General features: G+C 41.1%; 1 protein-coding gene and 1 long non-coding RNA gene across 6 annotated transcripts in view; one reads left to right on the top strand and one right to left on the bottom strand.

Annotated features, from left to right (window-relative positions):
• Positions 1 to 22,244, bottom strand: part of MACROD2 (mono-ADP ribosylhydrolase 2) — a 2,087,937-nt gene that overhangs the window by 116,917 nt on the left and 1,948,776 nt on the right. For all 5 annotated transcript variants that reach the window (XM_055373553.2, XM_019017390.4, XM_031004864.3 and 2 more), the window contains one exon: positions 2,834 to 2,896. In XM_055373553.2, coding sequence (XP_055229528.2) covers positions 2,834 to 2,896 — 63 coding nt within the window. The remainder of the gene's footprint in view (positions 1 to 2,833; positions 2,897 to 22,244) is intronic.
• The window catches only part of LOC109024392 (uncharacterized), a 30,457-nt gene continuing 21,069 nt past the window's right edge, over positions 12,857 to 22,244 (top strand). The window contains exon 1 of the long non-coding RNA XR_010132269.1: positions 12,857 to 12,939. This is a non-coding gene — a long non-coding RNA (uncharacterized lncRNA). The remainder of the gene's footprint in view (positions 12,940 to 22,244) is intronic.

Here is a 22,244-nt window from a genome sequence, read left to right as displayed (position 1 = left end):
ATAGTACATATGCACACACACATATTCATAGTTTTTTATGTAGTAGCAGGGTCAGGGAACTATAGATAACTCATATATGCATGAAAACAAACACATATTTGGAAGGGAATCACTAATCACTTATTTTCTAGCCTATCTTTTGTCCATGATGCATGTACTATTACTTGCAGGTCAGGTGTCCTTTGGAACAGAATTCTCTGTCACTATCTCATCATTTAGATCTCATTTTAACTATCACTTCCTCAGAGAGTCCGTCCCAAACCCAGACAATGGAAATTTGCCTTCTGGGCATTCCTTCTATGTTTCCTTATTTCTCAGCAAGGCATTTATCACTATTGATGTTGTTATCATTTTTATTTGTTTATTGTTTGGAACCCCCACCAGAATATAAATTTCAAAGAAACAGAGATGTTGTTTTTATTGGTTGTTGGTTTATTCTTCAGTGCCTGGAATGGTGCCTATGACACAATGAACCCTTGATATGTATTTGTTAAATTTTTTGGAAGAATATTATCTACAACTTTGATCTGATTTGATCATGACAACAGTCAAAACTGCTGGATTACACTGTTTTAAGATTGTGTTTTTTCATGACGTGTAAGAGGCCTGCAAAGCTATATAATCAAAATTGAAGCTGGAAATTATATTGAATGAAAAGAAGATACTTTTATTTTGGAAAAATACCAGCGGGTCAAAAGAGCTTTAACGACCCATAACCACATCTTCGATTTCTCTGAGCTTTGATTAGGGAGGATAAGAAATGAGCAGTGTGAATGTAACAATGCGTGTTGACACTGGCCAGGATTATAGGTGGACTCTGCCATTGGCCTCTGTGCCAGCCGGCGAGCTCACTTGGAAAAGCAAGGGGAGTCACTCAGGGATGCATTTAGGACTCTTCTTCACATTGAGAAGTGCCCCTATTGTGGTGATAACGCTATCAGATTCAAGGGCTGGAGAAGAGGGCTGACATTCTACCACTCCCTCCTCACAGGCAAAAGGATCTCAAATCTACAAACTACTTGTTCTCAACTGGTTAAAGGGAAAAGATGAATAAATCAAACACAGACAAATGTGAGTGCATGCATACATGTGTATGTGAGTGCATGCATACGTGTGTGTGAGTGTGCGTGTGTACATGTATGTACAGGGATGGGAAACAATCTTTGTCGATAAGGACACTTTGGGCCTGGGTGTGGTGGCTCGTGCCTGTAATCACAGCACTTTGGGAGGCTTAGGCGGGCAGATCACTTGAGATCAGGAATTCGAGACCAACATGGTGAAACCCTGTCTCTACTAAAAATAAAAAAATTATCCAGGCATGGCGGTGCGTGCCTGTAGTCCCAGCTACTTGGGAGGCTGAGGCACGAAAATCGCTTGAACGCAGGAGGCGGAGGTTGCAGTGAACCGAGATTGCACCACTGCACTCCAGCCTGGGTGACAGAGCAAGACTCCATCTCAAAAAAACAAAACAAAACAAAAAACAAAAAACAAACAAAAAAAAAACAGTTTGGGACAGAGTAGTGAGTGAATAAAACCTTTGAAACCTCAACAGTCACAGAATGGCCTCAGCTGTCAGCAGTTTGTTGACTAATACTTGTCAGCCCCAAACAATAAAAACAGTGACAGCTTTTCACTCATCTGCTATGGAGCAGAATGTGTGGGTTGGGGGTGGGGGAGGGTTGGATAACAACAGTTTTCTGCATCAGAAATTCATTTCATTGCAAGGACTATCTTGCAGCAAAGGACGCCGGCCGACCCAGTCACAGGTACACAAAGTCCTTGCTGCCTTGCTTCAGTGCTTTCTCTGATTGGCCTTCTTCAATTCCGTCTTCCAGGTTAATAATAAAAGCTTCCAGATCCCTAGCAAAATCTCCAAGGTTAATGTAAGAAGTTTACAGTGAAAAACTTATCACACTACCTGGTTTAATTCCAAGAGTTCAGCATATGGCTTAGGTAGGATGTGCCTGGCAAACAGTAGGGCTCACTATTTCAAAAGTGCCCCTCCATGGGGCTTATTACAGTTGGGAGAATAACTGGGAAACTAAAGGGAACAGGGATTTTTATTTTTATTTTTTTGCTGGTTATGTTGGTGAGTGAATGATTGTGCCTATCATTCTTTTAAAGGAGAGCATGACTGAGTACAAAAATGGATAGGAAGAGATAATAAATCACAGGTGACTTCAATCCCTTTTGAGCCTTAAGTGCTATTTTATTTTAAAATGTTCAATTTATAATCTACAGTGTGGAATCTATAAACTTTCAATGGACACATCTGTCCTTTAGTGAACAGAGGGGATGTCAGGAAGGGTTTAGATCTTACTTAGAGCTCTGTGTGTGGGGTAGTCAGGCCCATCGCACCATCTCCTGCAATACGCAGAGAAATAACCTGAAGCACAGCTCTTCAAAATTTAACGCAATGCACTAAAGAACATTCTACTCACTGTGCAGGCCAAGCCTCTTCTTCATTTCCTTTCATCAGTTTTATTTCATTTTTTCCCTCAAGCTAAATGTACTAATTTGAGCTTGACCTAACTCAGCCAAGCTCTGCCTTGGCACTTTCAACCTCCACCCGTCCCTCTTAGAGCTTTGCCAGGCAAACTGTTATAGGGCAGAAAATTGAATTGGTGAATGAGATGTGAGAATGTGCCACTCTGTTTGAAAGCACTCAACTCATAGTTATCGGAGATGGTGGCTTCCTGAGGGAGACCTGAATGAACACTGGAGTTCATCTGGTGAAATGTATAAGCATTTTCAGACAATAGCATTGAGTGAAGTTACTGTTCATCTCTGCAGATGAGGCCTAGGTGACTTCTCAAAAGAAATCTGAGCCTACCTGCATCTTGGCTCTGCCCTTCCATTTCTTCCACACTTCGCTTCTCCTCTGGACCGTTCTCATCTTTCAAGAAAACCATAGAGGAAAAAAAAATGCATCAAGTCAATTTGTGAAATATCTCTTTATGGCTAATATGCAGCACTGAAATTAATTGTAACCAATGTAGCATGACTCCCCATAAAGCCAGGCAGAGAGATGAATCAGAGGCATGAAACAGAAAAATCACCTGCATAAATAAGTGCACTTATACTCATCCCTTCTCACATGATTTGCTAGATGAAATGTTTAACTGCAGTAAACAAAATTCACTCAGCAGTCCCGGTAACAAGTCTCTCCTTGCTCGGCATTTCCCAAAATATAATAGAAACTTCAACTCCAGTCCACTTTTCTCCCTTAAGTAACATGCACTGTGTAAGGAAGGTTGGCTAAGTTTCTTGCCCTTTATTTCTCTGTATGATATATGCTGCAAAAAAAAAGGTCAATTTTCACTTAACTTCCATATGGCAGTCTAACATACCTATGCTATAAAATATTTTGTCTTGAACAGATTATGTTGGTTGAGTTTATGCTATCATATATAGCTATCTGAAAAATAACTGGTCAGGTGCAATGAAGGCTGTATATTAGCAACTATCTGAAACTTTCTTTTTTCTTAAAATAGCTACTATATCTGTGGATTTATCTGTAGACATAATAAACTTTTTGAAGGTTAAGTATAGGCATGATTTTATAACTCATTGCTGGGAGGGTATCCAAATTGCTTTTGGTTTGGAAAATGAAGCAAATAAAAATGATGAATTTATACAAAGACATAAGAATAAAGTATAAAACATATAGTGAAGTACAGAAAATAGAAGCTGAAGTTACCAACCTATATTCATGTGGGTTAAAGATGGCCACAAATGCTTTGTCTCTGAAGGAGTGGAGCCCATTCCTTCTCTTTAAGTCCTGACTGGCTGTGAAACTTCTTTAGACCAATGAAATATGGTGGAAGTGATATTCTGGGACCTACAAGCTACCCTGCAAGACCTGGCAGCCTCTACTTTCTCCCCCTGGGAAGCCAGTCCCCATGCTGTAAAGAAGTTGAAGCTGGCCTGCCAAATGGAGGGAGACACATGGAGAGAGGGAGAAAAGATGTGTGGGGAGCATGAAGGGCCAGACCTGTGAGCCAAGCCTTCTTGAACCTTTCCACCCAGCCAGCTGCCAACCAAATGCAGCTGAGCGGTGACCTCAGCCAGTGTCACAAGGAGCAGAAGAGACATCCAGCTGAGCCCTTTAAAAATTCCTGACCCACAAGCAGGACTGAATCACTTAACGTTGTCTTGCTTGAGTGCTTTGACCCGCCATCTCCTTCTCCTACCAACTCTTAATTCCGAGGCAAGAGAATCCTCCCAAGAGGAGGCCACTAGTAGCAGAGCTGAAGCAAAAGCCTCAGAAGCAGTGGGGAAGCATTTTACCTGCAGCTCTGGAAAACGACCTATTGAAGAAAGTTTCAGATGGGGAAACATTTAGATTTGACCTAAATGGGGAAAAAAAGTTTATAATAGAAGGACAAAAAAAGAAAAAAGAATGATACTCTGAGGTTGGCGAAGAATGCAGTCAATAAATATACATACAGGATCACCTGTGTTGGCTTAGCCCTGTGCCGTTTGTGATGGTGGACACAATATAACTACTTTTTTTTTTTCATAGACACAGAGCCTTGCTGTGTTGTCCAGCCTGGAGTGCAGTGGCATGTTCATAGCTCACTGCAGCCTTTAACTCCTGGACTCAAGCGATCCTCCCACCTCAGCCTCCTGAGTAGCAGGGTCTACAAGGCACATGCCACCAAGCCTGACAAATTTTTTATTTTTTTGGAGAGAAAGGGTCTTGCTTTGTTGCCTAGGCTGGTTTTGAACTCCTGGCCTAAAGCAATCCTCCCACCTTAGCCTCCCAAACTGCTGGGATTACAGGCAGAAGACACCACAGCTGGCCTGAATATAACATGAGAACCTGGGGTGGCTCTGCATGTCACTTAAATTCAGTGTTCTAAATGGTATATTTACAAGTACTACATGATTATCTGATATTTTCCCTGTTCTGGTTCTCCATGAAGGAAACAGCATTGGCCTTTGCTCTAGGGAGGAAACAGTCACTTCTGCTGTTCTTGCTGTCTTAACAAGGCCAAGTTGGTGCAGGAGCATGTGCCAAAAACTTAGCCAATATCTGTCCCTTTCCTCCCACCAAATGGACTCTGAGTCAAGCAGGAAAAATCTGCCAGCTTCTCTGTCTCCCTCAAAAGACAGACTTTTTAACACATTTCACAATAGCCATGAAGTTTGCAGGTGACAAGCTTCCTTTGAAATTACTCTGGTTACCACATCTTCTACAGAGTAGGGGTAGGGAGATTTCTTATGAAGAGAGGAAGATAAGAAGGGAAAGAAAAACAGCAGTTAAATTACACAAAGGTGAGGAATTGGTTCTAATAGTTGTAAATGCATAAGAAGGAAATCCATGGTCAGACCCTGAAATCCAGCTTTCTAATAGTAACAACCAGTCTGGCAGTTTACCTAGTCTACTGCTTCTGGGTTTTTACCCTTAGTTCCTTGTGTGCTACCCCCCTCCCTAGAACAGACATCTGAGTGGCATGCTTTTGTTTTCTCTTTGAGTCTCAGTGGCACTGTTTTCTATTTGCAGTATTTCTGCCCTTGGGAAGCAAACTCAAGAAACACTTGGCACGTTTATCACAGAGCAAATGCTTTCTAGAAGAATGCTGGATTTGCCATTCCAGTAACATGTCCTCAGATAAAACGGTCCAGGTATATTGCTTTCATCAATTTCCGAGACAGTGCCTCCTCAAATCCAGCAGGGGGAACCAATGTAGAAGGCTTATTTTCCAAGCCCAGCATATGCATTCTTGGGCAATTAGATTAGTATTCATTTCATTGTTTTAGAAGGACATTTTGGCTGGCTTATAACTTTCCATCTATTTTAAATGCTGCAAATGGGTGAGTTCTTAGTGAAATAGGGGGCTTCCACTGGCAGAAAAAGCAAGGCACATTAACACAGTTACCCGTAAGTCTTTGATAAGGACAAGCTTTCTTTTTTATCAGCCTTGTCTGTCTAGCTATCGTCACAGGAAGCACATAAACAATAAAAAATTAAGTAGAGGGATGTGTAAACTTGAGGTTTTTAGAAGGGATTTTAAAAGCCTTACAATAACAGTGAAGAAATATAGGGAAGTGCGAGGCTATTTTGTTAGCTTAAATAATGCCACATAGAAGCTAAATGTTCTCAGTTAATATTCCTTTAAGATCACATATTTACTTCAGATGATAAATTTCCATAGCATTCATGTCGAGTGTGATATAACACTTTACTTTTCCATGCTGAAAAAGCACAGAAACCTGTGAGAATTCTACTGGTTGTGTCCTTCTAATTTCTCCCATATTAGTAGTCTGCCTCCTACTCTTTCAACCAATATTTATCGAATGTGTACTGTTTGCAAGAACATTTCAGAAATTTTATAGAAATAAAATAAGAGGCTTCTGCTGCAACGGGACTATGATAAGAAAGCAGTCCATGTTTGACTCTACATGGGAGAGTTTTGTAAGGGCAAAATCTCAACAACATGATCACGGATTGCTATCCTGATATTTGTAGTTCCTTTTGTGAACGCTACATGGTGATAGGAAGATAAAGGAGACATAAGTCTAAATAAATCCATCGCTATACTGGGGAAACAATCTGATGTGTACTTCCTGCTGGTATACTGCTGTCTTTTCTTCTAAAGGTCTATATATTTCTGGGCACAGACAGACTATAGACAATTCAAAACCAGTGCTTTGCAGATTAGATTATTGGTCTCAATTCTTCAGTCCCCTATAATAAGATTGTGTGTATATGTGTATATATATATATATATAAAATCAGTGTCCTCCCACTGTGAGCAGAGAATATTTCCATGCCATTGATGTTGGACTTGACCATGGGACTTAATTTAGCTAATGAAATGCTAGTGGAGAGAATGTGAGCAAAGGATTTACATGTGCTGCATAAAAGGATTTGTTGCTTGTGTTCCTGACATTTGCCATGACAAGAAGATGCCCCTGTAGCTCTTGGCTTAAGGAGGATGAGAGATACATGGAGCAAGTTTGAACCCAAGTCACAGTCTGGAACCAAGCCCAAGCAACTCACAGCTTGCAGTAGAACCACCCCACTGAGCCCAGCCTACATCAGCTGAACCATAGTCATCTTACAGACCTGGGAGCATGAGAATAAATATTTTTATTGTAGGGGACTGCATTTTGGGGTGATTTATTGCACAGCATTATTATGGCAATAGCTGATTAATACACATATGTTTATTTTTGTCAGCTCAGGAAGGCTTTAAGTTAACTTTAAAAAAAATTAGCACTCTTTTATAGAAAAATTTAGTCTTTAATTTTGTATTTCCCCATCTATATTTTCATCTCATATGTTCCAAAATTCTCTAGAAGGTACATATTTGAAAAGTAAAATTAGCTGATATAACAGAGGAATGCTCTTAAAGAGTCTGCACTGCCATCAATATAATGATGTTTATGGTTTATTTAACTATAGAGCTCTATGAGCAACAGAATAATATTAGCTAATACCAGCTAACACTTATTGAATATTGCATATATTCCACTCAGTGTCTAAATGCTTTGCAAAGGTTATCAAACTTCATTCTCATAAAAACTGCATGAGGCAGGTATTATTATCTGCATTTCATGGATGAGACAACTGAGACACAGGCGTGTTAAGATTCCACAGCTAGCAAGTGATGGCAGCAGGGGACAGTTTCAACCCAGCCTTAGCTGATGTTGGGGCCTACTACTGCCTACTTAGAAATGTAACTATTTATTGTCTGGGTAAGATATGTAAATTATGAATCAGCCAAAATGTGGGAAATGATAATCTCATCTGGATTAACTCAATTAACATTGAACACAACAAATATTGAGAATCAAACCCCTCTGGCACTCATATCAAGTGAGTGCAGTGCTACAACTCTAAAGTTTTGTGTTTATTGCTAAAGGTATTTTTATTCTGGAATAATTTTAAGCAACAGAAAGTTGCAAGAACAGGACAAGAACTTTTTTTTCCTGAACCATTTGAGAGTAAGTTGCAGACATAATCACGTCCTAATCATGCCCATCAGCCTTGAATACTTTAGTATATATTTTCTACAAACAAGGACATTCTTTTTCATAACCACAATACAACCATCCAGATCAAAAGATTAACATAGATGACATTCCTGCTACCTAAGCTACAGATCACATTTGTGTTTCGCCAATTTTCAAGAATAACTTAATAGCAATCTAGGATCATACAGCATTCAGTTGTTGTGTCTCTTTAGTTCACAGTAGTCTGGGACAGAGAAGCCCTTCCGACTCTGTCCAAACTCTGTGACCCCTCAGCACCATCCTCTCTCCAATGCAAACATCTACTTTTCTCAGCCCTGCTTAATGGCTTTAGGAAGAAAGGAAAGAAGGAAGGAAAGGAGGGAGGGAATGTTAGTTCCAAACCTTTACAAATTTTGTCTGGAGGTGTCATTAGCTGATTGATCTATTTTAATAGCTTACTCTTAGAAAAGTTTCCGCGTTGGCTGCCTCATTGTTTTTAATGAAAAGCCTCATGTGCATCTTTTAGTGCAGATAAAAAGGTGTGCAGTGAATAGTCTCCACCTAGCAGGAGTTGTAGCTGCCGCTTCCTATAGATGTCTCCTTTGCACCAGGCCTTTACACGCTCACACACCTCACACACATAACCATGAACGTCATACCATTGTATTCGACTTTATCTCCATTTTTGCAGATGAAGAAATCAAGGCTGTGGGAGATCAAAGTCACTTCCCTGAAGTCACACAGTTCGTGGCAGAGCTGAGACTTAAACACAGGTCCAGATCATGCCAAATCCTGGAGTCTCTCTTTCTTGCCTTGCAGATTCCTGAGACCTCTGCTCACCTGCAAGAGCTAAGCCATAAGCCCTCTGCAGAGAGATGTCTCTTTTTTCTGTGGTGTCCTTGGCACCCAGCACAGTGCCTTATCTGTTAAGGGCTCCATAAACACATGTCAAGGGATTAGGAGGGAAATTTCATTTTCCCCTAAAGCATAATTATTTTTTCCTTGAATTGTATTTCAGTTCTCCAGGCAGATGAAGTATGATATCTCAGCTTCTGCTTGAACTTCATTAAATTGTGGATTTGTTTAAACATTTCATGTGTCTTTGATCTCAACTAATGGTTCCCAAAAATCAAATGGTGAAGTGTGGGGAGCACAAGTATTAACAGTTAGTTAATAGTTAGTGCTGGCTGGGGCCATCCTCCATCCCCTCTCTCCTGGGTGGTGGCAATGGCTTCCTGATGTGTTTTGCTGCTTCAGTTCTTGTTCTCAACACCTCTTCTCAGCCTACAAGCTGGTTTGTTTTGAAGTGTGAGGCAGCTCATACCACTCCCCTGCTTGAATGCTCTGATGGCAGCAAGACCCTGCGTGGTGGAGACCCTTGTTGTTTCTCTGTCTTCATTCATTCTCTCCTAGTATCCTGCTGGTTCAGTCGCTGCAGCCATGCTGGCCTCTGTGCTGTTCCTCCAGCACATTGGAGTCTCCTCTCCCCAGGCCTTTGCATTGCCTGACCCCTCCACCTGGAGTGCTTTCTCTCCAGCCCCTTCGAGTTACTGCTTAAACGTCCCCTTTCAATGAGATCTGTACTGAACCTTCCATTTAAAATTGCAACATCTCCCCACCCTCACACACTCCATCCTTCTTATCCCGATCAACTTTTTCTCTTTGGTTCTTCAGTTGTCCATCATCTTCTAATATATCATATCCTCTAATTTAGGTAGGTATCATGTTCATTGTTTATGTGTTCCTGCCCCTCCTTGAATGTAAGCTCCACGGAGGCAAGGGTCTTTGTCTGCTTTGTGAAACAATGTTTCCTAAGTACCTGGTAGGGGTTCAATAAATATTCTCCAGTTAATGAAATACGCTCTTGCCTTACCTGGCCTTGTCTGGATAGTTCACAAATGAATTAGGAAAAAAAGAGGTAGATTATCTTCTATTCCAGGATCTTTCAGTTACTTATGAAGCATGAGGTTCCACATGTCATTTAGAACAGAATTTTTCAAGGATGCTGGCCCCGACATAAGATCTCAGGACCTTGTGATAATACACCCATTGCCATTGTCTCCTTATTAGAGCAACTAGCTAAGAGAAGGAATTGCCTCCCCAGGCGGGGGCAGATTTTGTATGGAACTCCTTACAATATAGTTCTCCAGACTGACTTACAGCCTTCTGGGAAGGTGGTGCAGCATGTGTAGCCAGTTTGGGGAAATGCTGGGCAGTGCTCTCCTGGCTGCCAGTTCTACCCAAAATAAACTCAAATAGTGCTGCATCCATGCCCCATTAACAGAAGGGGTGCAAGCTTCATGGGTTAGTCTTCAACCATTAGGACAGACAAGACATTCGTGTCAGCCCTATCTCTATCATTGTGTCTCAAAACAGCATTGTCCATGTAGAAGGAAGAGGAAAAATGGAACCTGTAATTTTTTAAGCCTGTGTGTTTGTTAACGGGGACTTTAGTTTAATAACACGTGTTCAAAGAGACGAAATGCATGAAACTGTGGGTGCCACTGGGCCTTCCATATGTGTTGTGTAATGGTAAGCAGAGAGTCAAGTGCTCAATAAGGAGCTCAACAAATACCTGTGGAAGGATTGAATTTTGAGGCATTTCAACAATGAAGGTATGACTCAAGCATACCAAAACTTGCCGTGGCATATCTTGGTATAAAAATAGCACAAAGTGATGCACCATAGAGCTATTTTCAATACCACACATAGCCTCTTAATAAATAACATATGGTTCTCCCATATGGCATGTTAATACAAATACTTTTACTCTGATACCGTTAGTTTTTAATCCAAGGATTTCCAAGTACTTTATAAACACTATTCATTAATGTGGGCTTCCCTGGGGAAGTTGCAGTGCCTTGCAGAGATACAAAGCATCCTGTACACAATCAATAACTATTAAGGAGTGACAATAATAAGAAATATATTCATGTGGCTGTTTTTTAAAAGTAACTAACAAATGAGAATTAAGTAACTTTCCCAAAGTCTTCCAATGACTTCATGGTACAACTGAGGTTAGAAATCAACTTATACTGACACAGTCATTCTACTAGTTGATCTGTGCTTGCAAATTGATGATAAATTATGCCAGTTCTCAGATATGCACATAACCTGCTGTCCACTCTATAACTGGGAAAATCATGGCCAAAATGAGGTTAGCATAATAGCATTACAATGGGATTTCCTTGTTCTCTCCCTTTCTCACTCTCTCTGATAAAACAGCAACTGCATTTTTTTCATTAAGCCCTAAGTTTAAATTTTCTTCTAAAAATTACATTTCTCAGTATTGTCCTTTACATTCCTGAATCTAGATAACCAGTGTGCCTACACATTTGTTTAAAACAGGCACACACTGTGCTCTGTGCAGATGTTAAATACAGAACTGGCAAGATGAAACATTTTTTTTCTTTGCTTTTTTTTGCTGAAGAATGGAAAGTATATAAAGATGTTCTTTAAATAGAAGAATCATCCCATGAATAAATTCAAAAGCTGTTATATAGCTTTGTCATCAATTAATGTTTTTTGAGTACCTACAACGTTCAAGATGCTAGAGAGAGAATAAATTAGGCTATTCAGAAGACAAAAGCCTTTCCCTTTAGGAGTTGACAGAAGGGAGGAATGGAGAGGTTTCATGAGATGTGTCTGCCTGCACAAAGTGAAACTGAGGCTAGAGATGATTATCCAGAGAAAAATAAAAAAAAGTTGTTTCCTCTATGTAGATATGAATAAATGTTGGGTATTTTTGCTGGATGAAAGGGGTAACTGCTTCAATTCTCCACTTGGCATTGTCCAAATGGCTCTTTGGGAAGTCAACGATTGAAGATGTACATGTGTGAGTGCAGGTGTCTGTCTGGGGCAACTCACAAAGGGAAAGTCTCCTGCTTTCTGAATAGCCTAATTTATTTTCTCTCCAAGGTATAATTCAATACACATATATCTGAGGTTGTGGGCAGCCCTATATTATCATGGGAAGCAAAAACCAATTCTGTGTTTCTACCACTTTCTTCCTTTAAAATACTTGTTTCTTCCGTGTTGAGACATGCTATTTCAAGTAGTAGGAATAAAACTTTTAAGATGCTGATTTGGAATTCTGAAGTTCAGGATGAAAGCAATATATGGGTTTCCCATGATTTTGTATGAACTTTTTCCAAAAATGTGCTCTTGCCCTCAGCATGATCCCATAGATGATAAAACTCAACAACCACCCCAAAGCTGACTGACAAGTATAAAAACAAGAGGGCGGTCTATGTGTATTTAACCTCTCTTTAAAAATTACAGATTTCCAGTAATGGCTTTGTTTAGCCAAATGTTTTGCTAATCGCTATTTGACATTGTACCAGAATAAATCTCAACATATTCTCTTTACTTCACATGAAATTAATTTGCAAGTAGAGAAACCACACACCTTTAGGCAGATAAACCAAATGTTTTGTTTGTGTGGAATTTGAGGCACAGGAAGCTCTTGTCTAAGATCTCTTGCTTTCCTTCTAAAGGAGTAACTTGGAAATTACTCTATCTGGAGTACTGGTCCTCAAACTTCACTGTGCATTAGAGGCCCTTGGAGGCCTTGTTAAAACACAAATAGCTGGGTTCTGGTTCAGTGGAGATGGGACAGGGCCTGAGCACTGCAATTCCAATCAATTCCCGGGTGATGCTGCTGCTATGAGTGTGGCCCCACTCTTTGAGAATGATTGGTGATATGGTTTGGCTGTGCCTCCACCTAAATCTCAACTTGAATTGTATCTCCCAGAATTCCCATGTGTTGTGGGAGGCACCCAGGGAGGTAATTGAATCATGGAGGCCGGTCTTTCTTGTGCTATTCTCATGATAGTGAATAAGTTTCATGAGATCTGATGGGTTTATCAGGGGTTTCTGCTTTTGCTTCTTCCTTATTTTCTCTTGCCACCGCCATGTAAGAAGAGTTTTTCACTTCCCGCCATGAGTCTGAGGCCTCCCCAGCCATGTGAAACTGTAAGTCCAATTAAACCTTTTTTTGTTCCCAGTTTCGGGTATGTTTTTATCAGCAGCGTGAAAACAGACTAATACAATTGGTCTAGGCTTTAGAGTATTAACAGGTAAAAGTAGAAAGTATGCTGCGATTTTTTTTTTGTTAATTACATGTGGCTATGAACGCCCACTTTATTACTGCATTGTTCATTGTCCAAATTCTGAATCTCTGTAGCCATGAGTTGAATAATCCCTCACGGCTATACTAATATTTGTGAGACAAAAATAGACTTTTCATAAAATCAATGTATAGAATTTACCTCTTCACTAAAATTTCACTAAAGATGATAATGTAATCACCTTATCTTAAAATGGATTCATCATTGAGCAAAACTTTGGGGAAGCTCCCTCTGTTCTGGACATTGCACCAGGTGCTGCAGACACAGGAATGAACAAGTTGGGGGCCCACCCCCTCCAGGAGCATGCTGGGGAGACAGATGAGTGAACACGAGGCCCAGTTAGGTACAGCTAACATTGTGCTGGAGGAAGCGGGGAGGGCAGCAGGTGCTCGTAAGCACCTAATTCCAGTCCTGGAGGCGGTCAGTGAAATTTGCTCAGGGGAGGCACTGCCCCAGCTGAGACTTTTGTCACTGAGTACTTTTTGAGGTCTCAGCCTCTCCCAGACTCTGTCCTTTAAAACTGTATTGCCCACTGTGATAGCCACTAGCCACACATGGCTATGGGCACTCCACGGACTACGAGGCAAGTCCACATTGAGATGTGCTATAAATGTTGCATATATGTCCGATTTTGAATGTAGTGTGAAAAAATGTAAAATATCTAAGGAACGATTGTCATATTGGTTGTATGTTGAAATGATACTACTTTGATCTACTGGGTTAAGTAAAATATAGTGTTAAAATTAATATCACCTTTTTTATAAATGTGGCTTCTGAAAAATGTAAAACAACATATGCATTTGTAACTCATGGTATATTTATGTTGAACAGTGCTGCTCTAGAGATAACTAGTGGGGAAAAGAGTTGTGGAGCTGAGGCCAGTGGGACAGATGGATATTGTAGCACAGCTGTCAAAGCCCTGGCCATCGTCCCTGGCACTTACCTCTGATTTCTGCATGCACCAGAGGCTTCTTCTCCTGAATATGCGGCCCGAGGGCTTTTTCTGGTCTCAACAGGATGCTTGTCCTGCCAATACTGAGGTGCTGGGGAGTTAATATCCCAGAAGCAGCCCTCAGACAATGACGGACAGGAGGGAGCGAACAAATACCCCTGCCCTGGCATCCATGCCCCTGGAGTGGGACTCCTCGGAGGCACATCCACACTATTTCCTGGAGTCCTCCCGCAGGACTGAGTCTCAGCTGCCCACAGGACAATCTACTTGTTCATGCACCTGTTTTTGTTTCCTCCCCTTCTCTATCTCACTTCACCGCTTCCCTACTGGCCCTTCCTGGGAATCACTCCCCAGATCAACTGCTGGCCCTTGAATCTTTGTCTTAGCATGTGCTTGGAGGGATCTGCTCTCAGAGATTTTTAAACCAAATAATTACACAAATATAGTATCCTCAATCATGATAAGTGCTAATGAAGGGAAATGTAGGTTGTAGGTGGCTAAGATGGCTTCTAACAAACAAGAGTATTGGAGAGGGCTTCCCTGTAGAAGTGGCATTTGAGCTGATAAGCCTAAGGCACTTGTGAAGCAAAATTAATCAGTAGGAATGAATGGGGTAAAAGGGGAGAGAGGGATGATCGCTCCAGGTGGAGTGAAGAGCACGTCCAGGAACTCTTATGTGAGAAAGGCTTTGGCATCTTCGAAGACTTACGAGGGGCCTATGGGGCGGGAGTGCCGATGGCGGGTGCTTTACGATGGATCTAAGTGGGAAATATTCATGCAAATGAAGTAGGATGAGTTGAGGAAAGAGGGAATGTTTCACTGGGTGGGGAGCAAGCCCCAGAGGTGAGAGGAAGCATGTACATTTGGGGAGTCACAGTAATTTAGTACGGCTGGAGCAGACAACGAATGGAGTGGGGAAGGATTGAAGCCAGGTGAAGACGGTGGTCACTTTAGAAAGGGCTTTGTGCCCTTTGCTGGGAGTGAGGTATGTCTATGGGGGCAGCTGGGAGCCATGGGTGGGTTCTCTCTCACCTGGCTGTTTTGTGGGGTAGGAATATGTAATAGCATGAAAGACCCACTTGAAATTGATTGAAATACTCCACAAGAGATAGCAGAAGCCTGAGATAAAGGGGCAGCAGGTGAGGAGGGAGAGAACAGGATGGACTGAAAAGAGATTCAAGAGATTGAACCAACTGGCTTTGGTGAGTGGTTGGACGGAGGTGCGAAGAATGAGGAATGGTGTCGACCTCTACTGCAAAAGCTCTGAATTATCCTGAAGAACATTCTTAACAACTTAATAATACAGATATAATGAATATTCTATTTTTTAGGTGGAGAAATGTTGTTCTAGTCTCTGCAATTCTCCAAAGCACCCATAGCTAGCAGGGAGCAGAATTACGATTTGAGCCTTCATCATTTGCCGGCTAAAGGCAAGCTGTCAGTCACCATGCTTTGATGCCACCCTGCATTCCACCCTAGCTCACAGCCTGGGAAAACTGCATGTTGTGGAGTCTGGGAACAAGGGGGACATTCTGGCTTACAGTGACCATGAGAAATGCAACAGAGGTCTTTTAATAAAAAATGAGGAGAAAAAAATTAGCCCAGTAGAAATCCCTCTAGAATAACTTCTAGAAATTTTGTATAAGATTTTCTTAAGTAAAATGTGCATATAACAGTCAATTTTAATATAGTTATGCTACTTCCTGATACCCCCTGTTAGCTTTTTATTTTTTCCTTTCGTGATCTTGTCTGGGTTGTACATTTTTACTGATGGTCTGAGACAATTGCTTCCAACATCTGTTCTCCTTATGTCATAAATAAGAATATAGCCTATTGTGGGCCCTCGGGACCAGCCTAAGCAAAAGGAGAACTCTAACCCCTGTCATCTCCTTTCTGCATATATTTTGTGATTTCAGATCTATTGCCATTCCTTCTTCTCCTACATATATCCAATATCCTCATGGTTTCTTTCTAATCAAGCTGTGCTTTTAGAAGGCATCAGCTGTCATTTTCAATATAGGGTAAATTACTTTTATTTAGTAATGAACCTGTCACTTCTCCCATGACTACTGATAACACTCTAATTATCTAGTCTTCCTACCTATAACCACAGTTCTATAATTACTGTATGGAGCAGGGAGTGCTAAGACCTCCTGATGTTGAATTTAAATTTACCCTCAATTTTTCATTAGATCTATTCCAAAAAGTCTTACTGGCGTCTTACTCCACTTTGAATAAATAAAATACTATGTGATTTTTTTTTTTTCTGTAAGTCCACTTCCCAATGGTCTCTGTCTTTTCCCTGTAACAGGGCAATACCCACTGACAGTGGATCGTCTTGAGATGATAATCACATTCCTTTTTTTTTCCTTCTTCTTTTTCAAATGGAGTCTCGCACTGTCATCCTGGCTGGAGTCCAGTGGCGCGATCTCGGCTCACTGCAACCTCCGTCTCCCGGGTTCATGCAATTCTCCTGCCTCAGCCTCCCGAGTAGCTGGGATTACAGGCACACACCACCACACCCGCTAATTTCTTGTATTTTTAGTAGAAACACGGTTTCACTATGTTGGCCAGACTGGTCTGGAACTCCTGACCTCATGATCTGCCCACCTCGGCCTCCCAAAGGGCTGGGATTACAGGCATGAGCCACCGTGCCTGGCCCACATTCTTAATAGTCACCTGAAACAATTAGCCAACCAACTCAAGGACTAGGAAAAAAATTTTCTAGGGTAGCTGATGCTATTTTAGACAAATCAATGTAAGTATCAGAAGCCACATCAAAAGACAGATAGGAACATCTGTTTCCTCTCTCCTGGTGGCAGAGTAGGCCACAGACAATTATGCATTGCCAGTATGTACAATGCTATAGACATAAAACGACACATGAATCCCTCACTAAGGAGTACTCTAGCATGTTCTTTGTTCTTTCTGCCAAATCGGTCATTTTGCAGAAGTTTGGCCTTATCAAATGTCCTTTTTTTTGGATAAATGTAAAGGAATTCCAGCTGCCTTTTCTCCACAGAAATATGTTTGGTAAAAAATATATCAGGCAGCCTTGTGATCTATGAAAAGAGAGATCTCTGCAAGTGACTGCACTCATTGAAAATGAGAATCGGTCTGTCTAATGCCTCATCCCTCTCATTGGTTCCAGGGTCAGTCATTTAATATGCAGAGCACCTCATTGGTTCTGGGGTCAGTTATTTAACATGCAGAGCCCCTCATTGGTTCTAGGATCAGTCATTTAATATGCAGAGCCCCTTCCTCCCTAAACAGGTGGAGCCCCATGAGGAGGCAGTGGATGTAGCAGGCAGCAGTAGACAGAAACAGTCTGATGGTGGAGGGATGATAGAGCACTACCCGTAAGGAAGACTGCAGGAGAACAATCTTACAGCAACAGCTTGAGAAAGGTTTTCAGGTCTTTCTATCTTCTCAGCAGTTTGCTTATAAGAATAAATTATTCTAGTTCTCCCGGTTCTCATTACTAATGTCAGATGATCTTGGACTTGATAAACCCAATTTCCCTGTTTTATGGAACCCAGAAGACTTTTGCTTCTAGAAGTGTCTAAATGATCTTAGTTTTTAACATTTAGGCTGCAATAGGTTTTCTTATGAAAACCCCCAAATAATGGTATTGTAACAAATGCTGTCTTGTGACATAAAACGTCAATTAAAACATGTCAAGTTAGAGAAAAGTTTTCCTGATCACATGAAAATGTTAGGATAAATACTTAAATATACGCATATACTACTTGAACCATTCAAATAAATGGCAAGTAAATAATTTCTTCAACAACTGGCTAATAAATTTTAAATCAGAATAATTTACAAGAATAAATAATTTCAGGAAGAAACATTATGTATCCAAAATAAAATATGACCCTTCAAAGTCTGTCCTATTAACGCCAATTAAATTATGATTTTTTGGTCAGTTTTAATTACAACTAATAGTGAGTTCTATGAGGTAAACCTTAAGAGCGCTAAACAGACTTGAGACCACAGATTTTATGATTACAAAACGAGGTTTATACCTGATTCATTGACCCTTTAAACAATTTATTTATTCATAGAACTCCCCACTCTTGCAAGAGTTTTCAAGTCTCTGCACGGTTTTCATGTAGGACCTCGAGTCAGCAATTTTGCAGTACTACAGGTTTGGGCATGGGAGTAAAATAAGAAAGCAGCACTACTTATCTGGGGCTACAAAACATTAATATGATGAACAGCTTTTAGTTTCTTCCTTCAGCTTTTTTTTTTTCCTTTTTTCCCTCTTTTAGTATGAATTCATTAATCACACATACATGTTAATACATTTTCTTTTGTCAACTCATGGGCTAAGTAATACATTTCTTACTAATGCCCTGGTAAAAATAAAACGTAGATTTTTTTGGTTTTGAGAATTCTCATCCAAGAATTTTGATTTCACTTGCTGATAAAGACGCACAGAAAAGGCTTTTGTTTTGGTTTGGTTTGTGGAGTGTCCAATGTCATTCACGAGGCATGCTGACGTTCTAGAAAACAGCAAAGACATAAAAGCCAAAGTATGAAACTGGATTATTTTCCACATTAAAAGCCAAATCTGACACAAATTCCCATTGCCATAGAAAGCCTGTGTGGTGCCAGCATTTAGCCAGCAGTAAGGAATACTTACTGGCAGTCCTCACATTTTTCACTCTGCTTGTTGGAGAAGGTTATTGTTATTCACGTGATGCATAGAAACGCAATATGAGTTTTCTGAGACCATAACCCTGCAGGTTCATAATTCTTCTCTGACAGTACCACATTAGTCATTTTAGTGACTTAATTTTTGAACCTGTTTCTGTCTCCCTGAAGGAATGAGAGAAATCCTATGTAAAATGTATCCAACCTGATAAAAGGACTCCCAGCTCTTTGTCTGAAGTAAGATAAATTGGATCTTTTAGGAAATTTGAGAGACACAGAAAGAAGACTCTTACCATGGCTGGGTGGTATGGAGAAGCATATCTAAAATATTTCCAAGGACACGACAAGCACCTCTCTATGATTATTTTAGTGCAGGGGTCTGCAAACTACATCCTGCAGGCTTGTCTCGGTACAGCCTGCCAGCTAAGAATGGTTTTTATATGTTCAAAGGGTTGTAATAAAAATGAAGAAAATATGTGGCAGAGACCACATGTGGCCCACAAAGCCAAAAATATTTCCCATCTGGTCCTTTACAGAAGTGTACTGACCCCTGTTTTGGGGAGACCTGACGAAATAGCAGGAGATGACTCAGCCTGGGAAACCGCACACCTGAACTCATTGCGGAGTGATTACCCTTGTAGTGTGGGAATTGGCTTGATCCTCTGTTAAGATAACCTCCAACTGCCTCCTGTCCACCAAAGTCATTACTTTCTGCAAGACAGAAAAGTGCCCGTGTCTGACATGTTTTCACTGATTCCAAGACTTCAGATGGTATTGGAAAGGACTTTTGAACTTAAGTCAGTAAGTGGAATTTAATATTTAAAGAGATCTCAAAGAATCCAAAAGCAGAGACAGAGACACAGTCGGGATGCAGGAAGTCTTGGAACAAGAAACTAAAGAGAATGCTGTTTGGGATGATGGTGGTTTTAAAAATACGCCCACAAATTCATAGAGATTCCTCCCTTCAAGAGATGGATTTTAAGTCCCCTCCTCTTGTGTGTATGCAGGGTTTAGGGACTCAGTTCTAATGAACAGAACACAGCCAAAGTGATGCTATGTCCTTTTTGAGATTAGGCTATAAAATGACTGCCACTTCAAGCCAGGACATGCTCTCCCTCTCCCCCATGCCTTGCTCTCAGGGAAGCCAGCTGCCATCTCATGAGGACACGCATCCTCTATAGAGAGCCCCCATGGCAAGGGAGTGCTGTCTCTGGCCAAGAATCAGTGAGAAAAAGCCCAGAGCCAGCCTCCCCAAAAGTAGGGTGTGTGTGGGAAGGTGGGTGGTGGGGTAGGGGGTATATGAGGACTTCGAGCTAGGCAGGCTCCACAAATATGTTACACAGATATATCCCACCTTCTAATCAGCTGTGAGCGTGAAGAACCCAGCAGGAGTTGAACTAATTTTTAATATATTTTTGTCCTTTTCTTTTCTGCATCCTCTTTTTAATCTTCATACATTTTACCTCTTCATGATCCAGCTTAGTGTATCTAATACTCCCTCTTTTATGGAAACTGATTTTTACCTTCCAAGTCCATAACGGGGGATTTCCTTCCAAGAAACCCTAATATTGCCTACAAAGAATTAGCTCTGGCAAGTCAAGCTCTTCACCATGGCACTCTCCCTTCTCCCTTTCTCCCTGCCTCCCCTCTGTACTTATTTTCCTTTGCTTCTACCCTAGCTATCCTCTTCCACCCATCCCCTATTTTCCCTGCCTTGTGCTCTTTGAGACACCACTGACAGCAGGAAGCATCCCAACCTGCCTCCCTACACCCCCACACCCCTGTGCCTTTGGCTCAAAAAAACATGGGTGTGAAATGTGATTTCTTCTGACCTGATCAGGCCCTCTCATGCGTACAAAGGAGGAAATGGAAACTTGTGTGAGAAGAGTTTCATAAATAATCCTTCTTGACACTTGGCATCAAAATATGTAAAGGTGGGGTTGACCACTATTTATTTTCCATTTACTGAGAACTTCCTATGCTTTAGTGTGATACTGTGATATAAATAAGAAATATATATTTAGTCTTCATCCTGGTACCTGGCACAGAGCTTCTAAAACTCTTGTAATTTCCTGAGTGATAGGAGCATCTTTTGTTTCATAAGTCACTTGTAATCGTACCTGACTTTAAGCCTAATAATAAGGTGGTTCTTGGTGGGCCCCTCGATAGCTTCAGGGTGGGGCTAATTGCCAGGGCACCCAACCTTGTGACTACAGAGCTAGAGCTTTTGGCCCCATTTCCTGACCTATGGAGAGGAGAGAAGTGCTGGGGATTGAGTCAGTCATCAATGGCCAATGATTTCATCAATCATGCCAATGTCATGGAACCTCCATAGAAAACCTAAACAACAGGAGTAGGAGAACTGCCATGTTGATGAATGCACTGACATGCTAGGACGGTGGCACACCCCAACTCCATGGGGACAGAAGCTCCCGCACTCGGGACCCTTCCAGATCTCACCCTATGCACTGCCTCATCTGGCTGTTCGTTTACAACCTTTCCAACATCCTTTGTAATTAACTGGTAGCAGTAAGTAAATTGTTTTCCCTGAGCTCTGTGACCCATTCCAGCAAATTATCAAACCCAAGAAAGAGTCATGGGAACCCCTCAACTTTATGACTTTGTAGCTGGTCTGTCAGAAGTACAGGTTGCCTGGACTTGCCATGGGTATCTTGAAGTGGGGGGAGTCTTGTGGGACTGAGTCCTTAATCTGTGCCACCTGATGCTCACTCTAGATAGTGTAAGGCTTGACTTAAATTGTAGAACAACTAATTGGTGTCTGGAGAATTAGAGAATTGCTTAGTGTGAGGGAAAATACACATATTTGATGTTAGAAGTATTATGAGTAGAAACCGATCATAGTAGTGGTAGTCCTTACGCATTATGGTAAATGCTTTCCACGTGTTATCTCATGTAATCCTCACCCCAAATACTGAAAGGTGTATGCTACACTTGCCTCACTTTTTATATAAGGCAACTGAGGCTTCCCATTAAATAAAGTACACAAATTCCCACTGATCATGCGAGGTTTAAACCTGGCCCAACTGCCTTAAGTTCGTGTCCAGGTTCTGACGTCCATCTCCTTTTAGCATTCGGAAAACAACTTAACAAATTCATTGCTGTTCAGCACTGGCCTGAAATGACCTTCACTTCCCAAAGATCTTTGTTAATAAGGACAACAGAAATTGCTCTGCGATAGATAGAGCTGTTTTCCAATAAACACAGGTCTGATATTCTGGGACCGATTCTCTGTCCAGGAAAAGGAAGATTTCAAAACCTAAATTACATACAGGGCAGCCATTCTAGAAAAAGAAAGGGGTTAATAGTCTTCCTGTAACTGTAACTACCATATTCTGCTTTGGAGAACAATGTTTTATTACCACGTCCACTACTCTGGTAGTCCCTAGAGAACTCTTTAAACAATGAGATTTATCTCAATTTCACTGCCCCCTCCATGCACACACAGGAAAACAAACAGTACACTTCACTTAGGAGAAATGATTTGCAGTCATGGTAAATTCCTATCGTTCATTTGCTTA

This window comes from Gorilla gorilla, chromosome 21, assembly GCF_029281585.2.
Source record: "Gorilla gorilla gorilla isolate KB3781 chromosome 21, NHGRI_mGorGor1-v2.1_pri, whole genome shotgun sequence".
NCBI lineage: Eukaryota > Metazoa > Chordata > Mammalia > Primates > Hominidae > Gorilla > Gorilla gorilla.
This window is presented reverse-complemented; position numbering and strand designations above follow the sequence as displayed.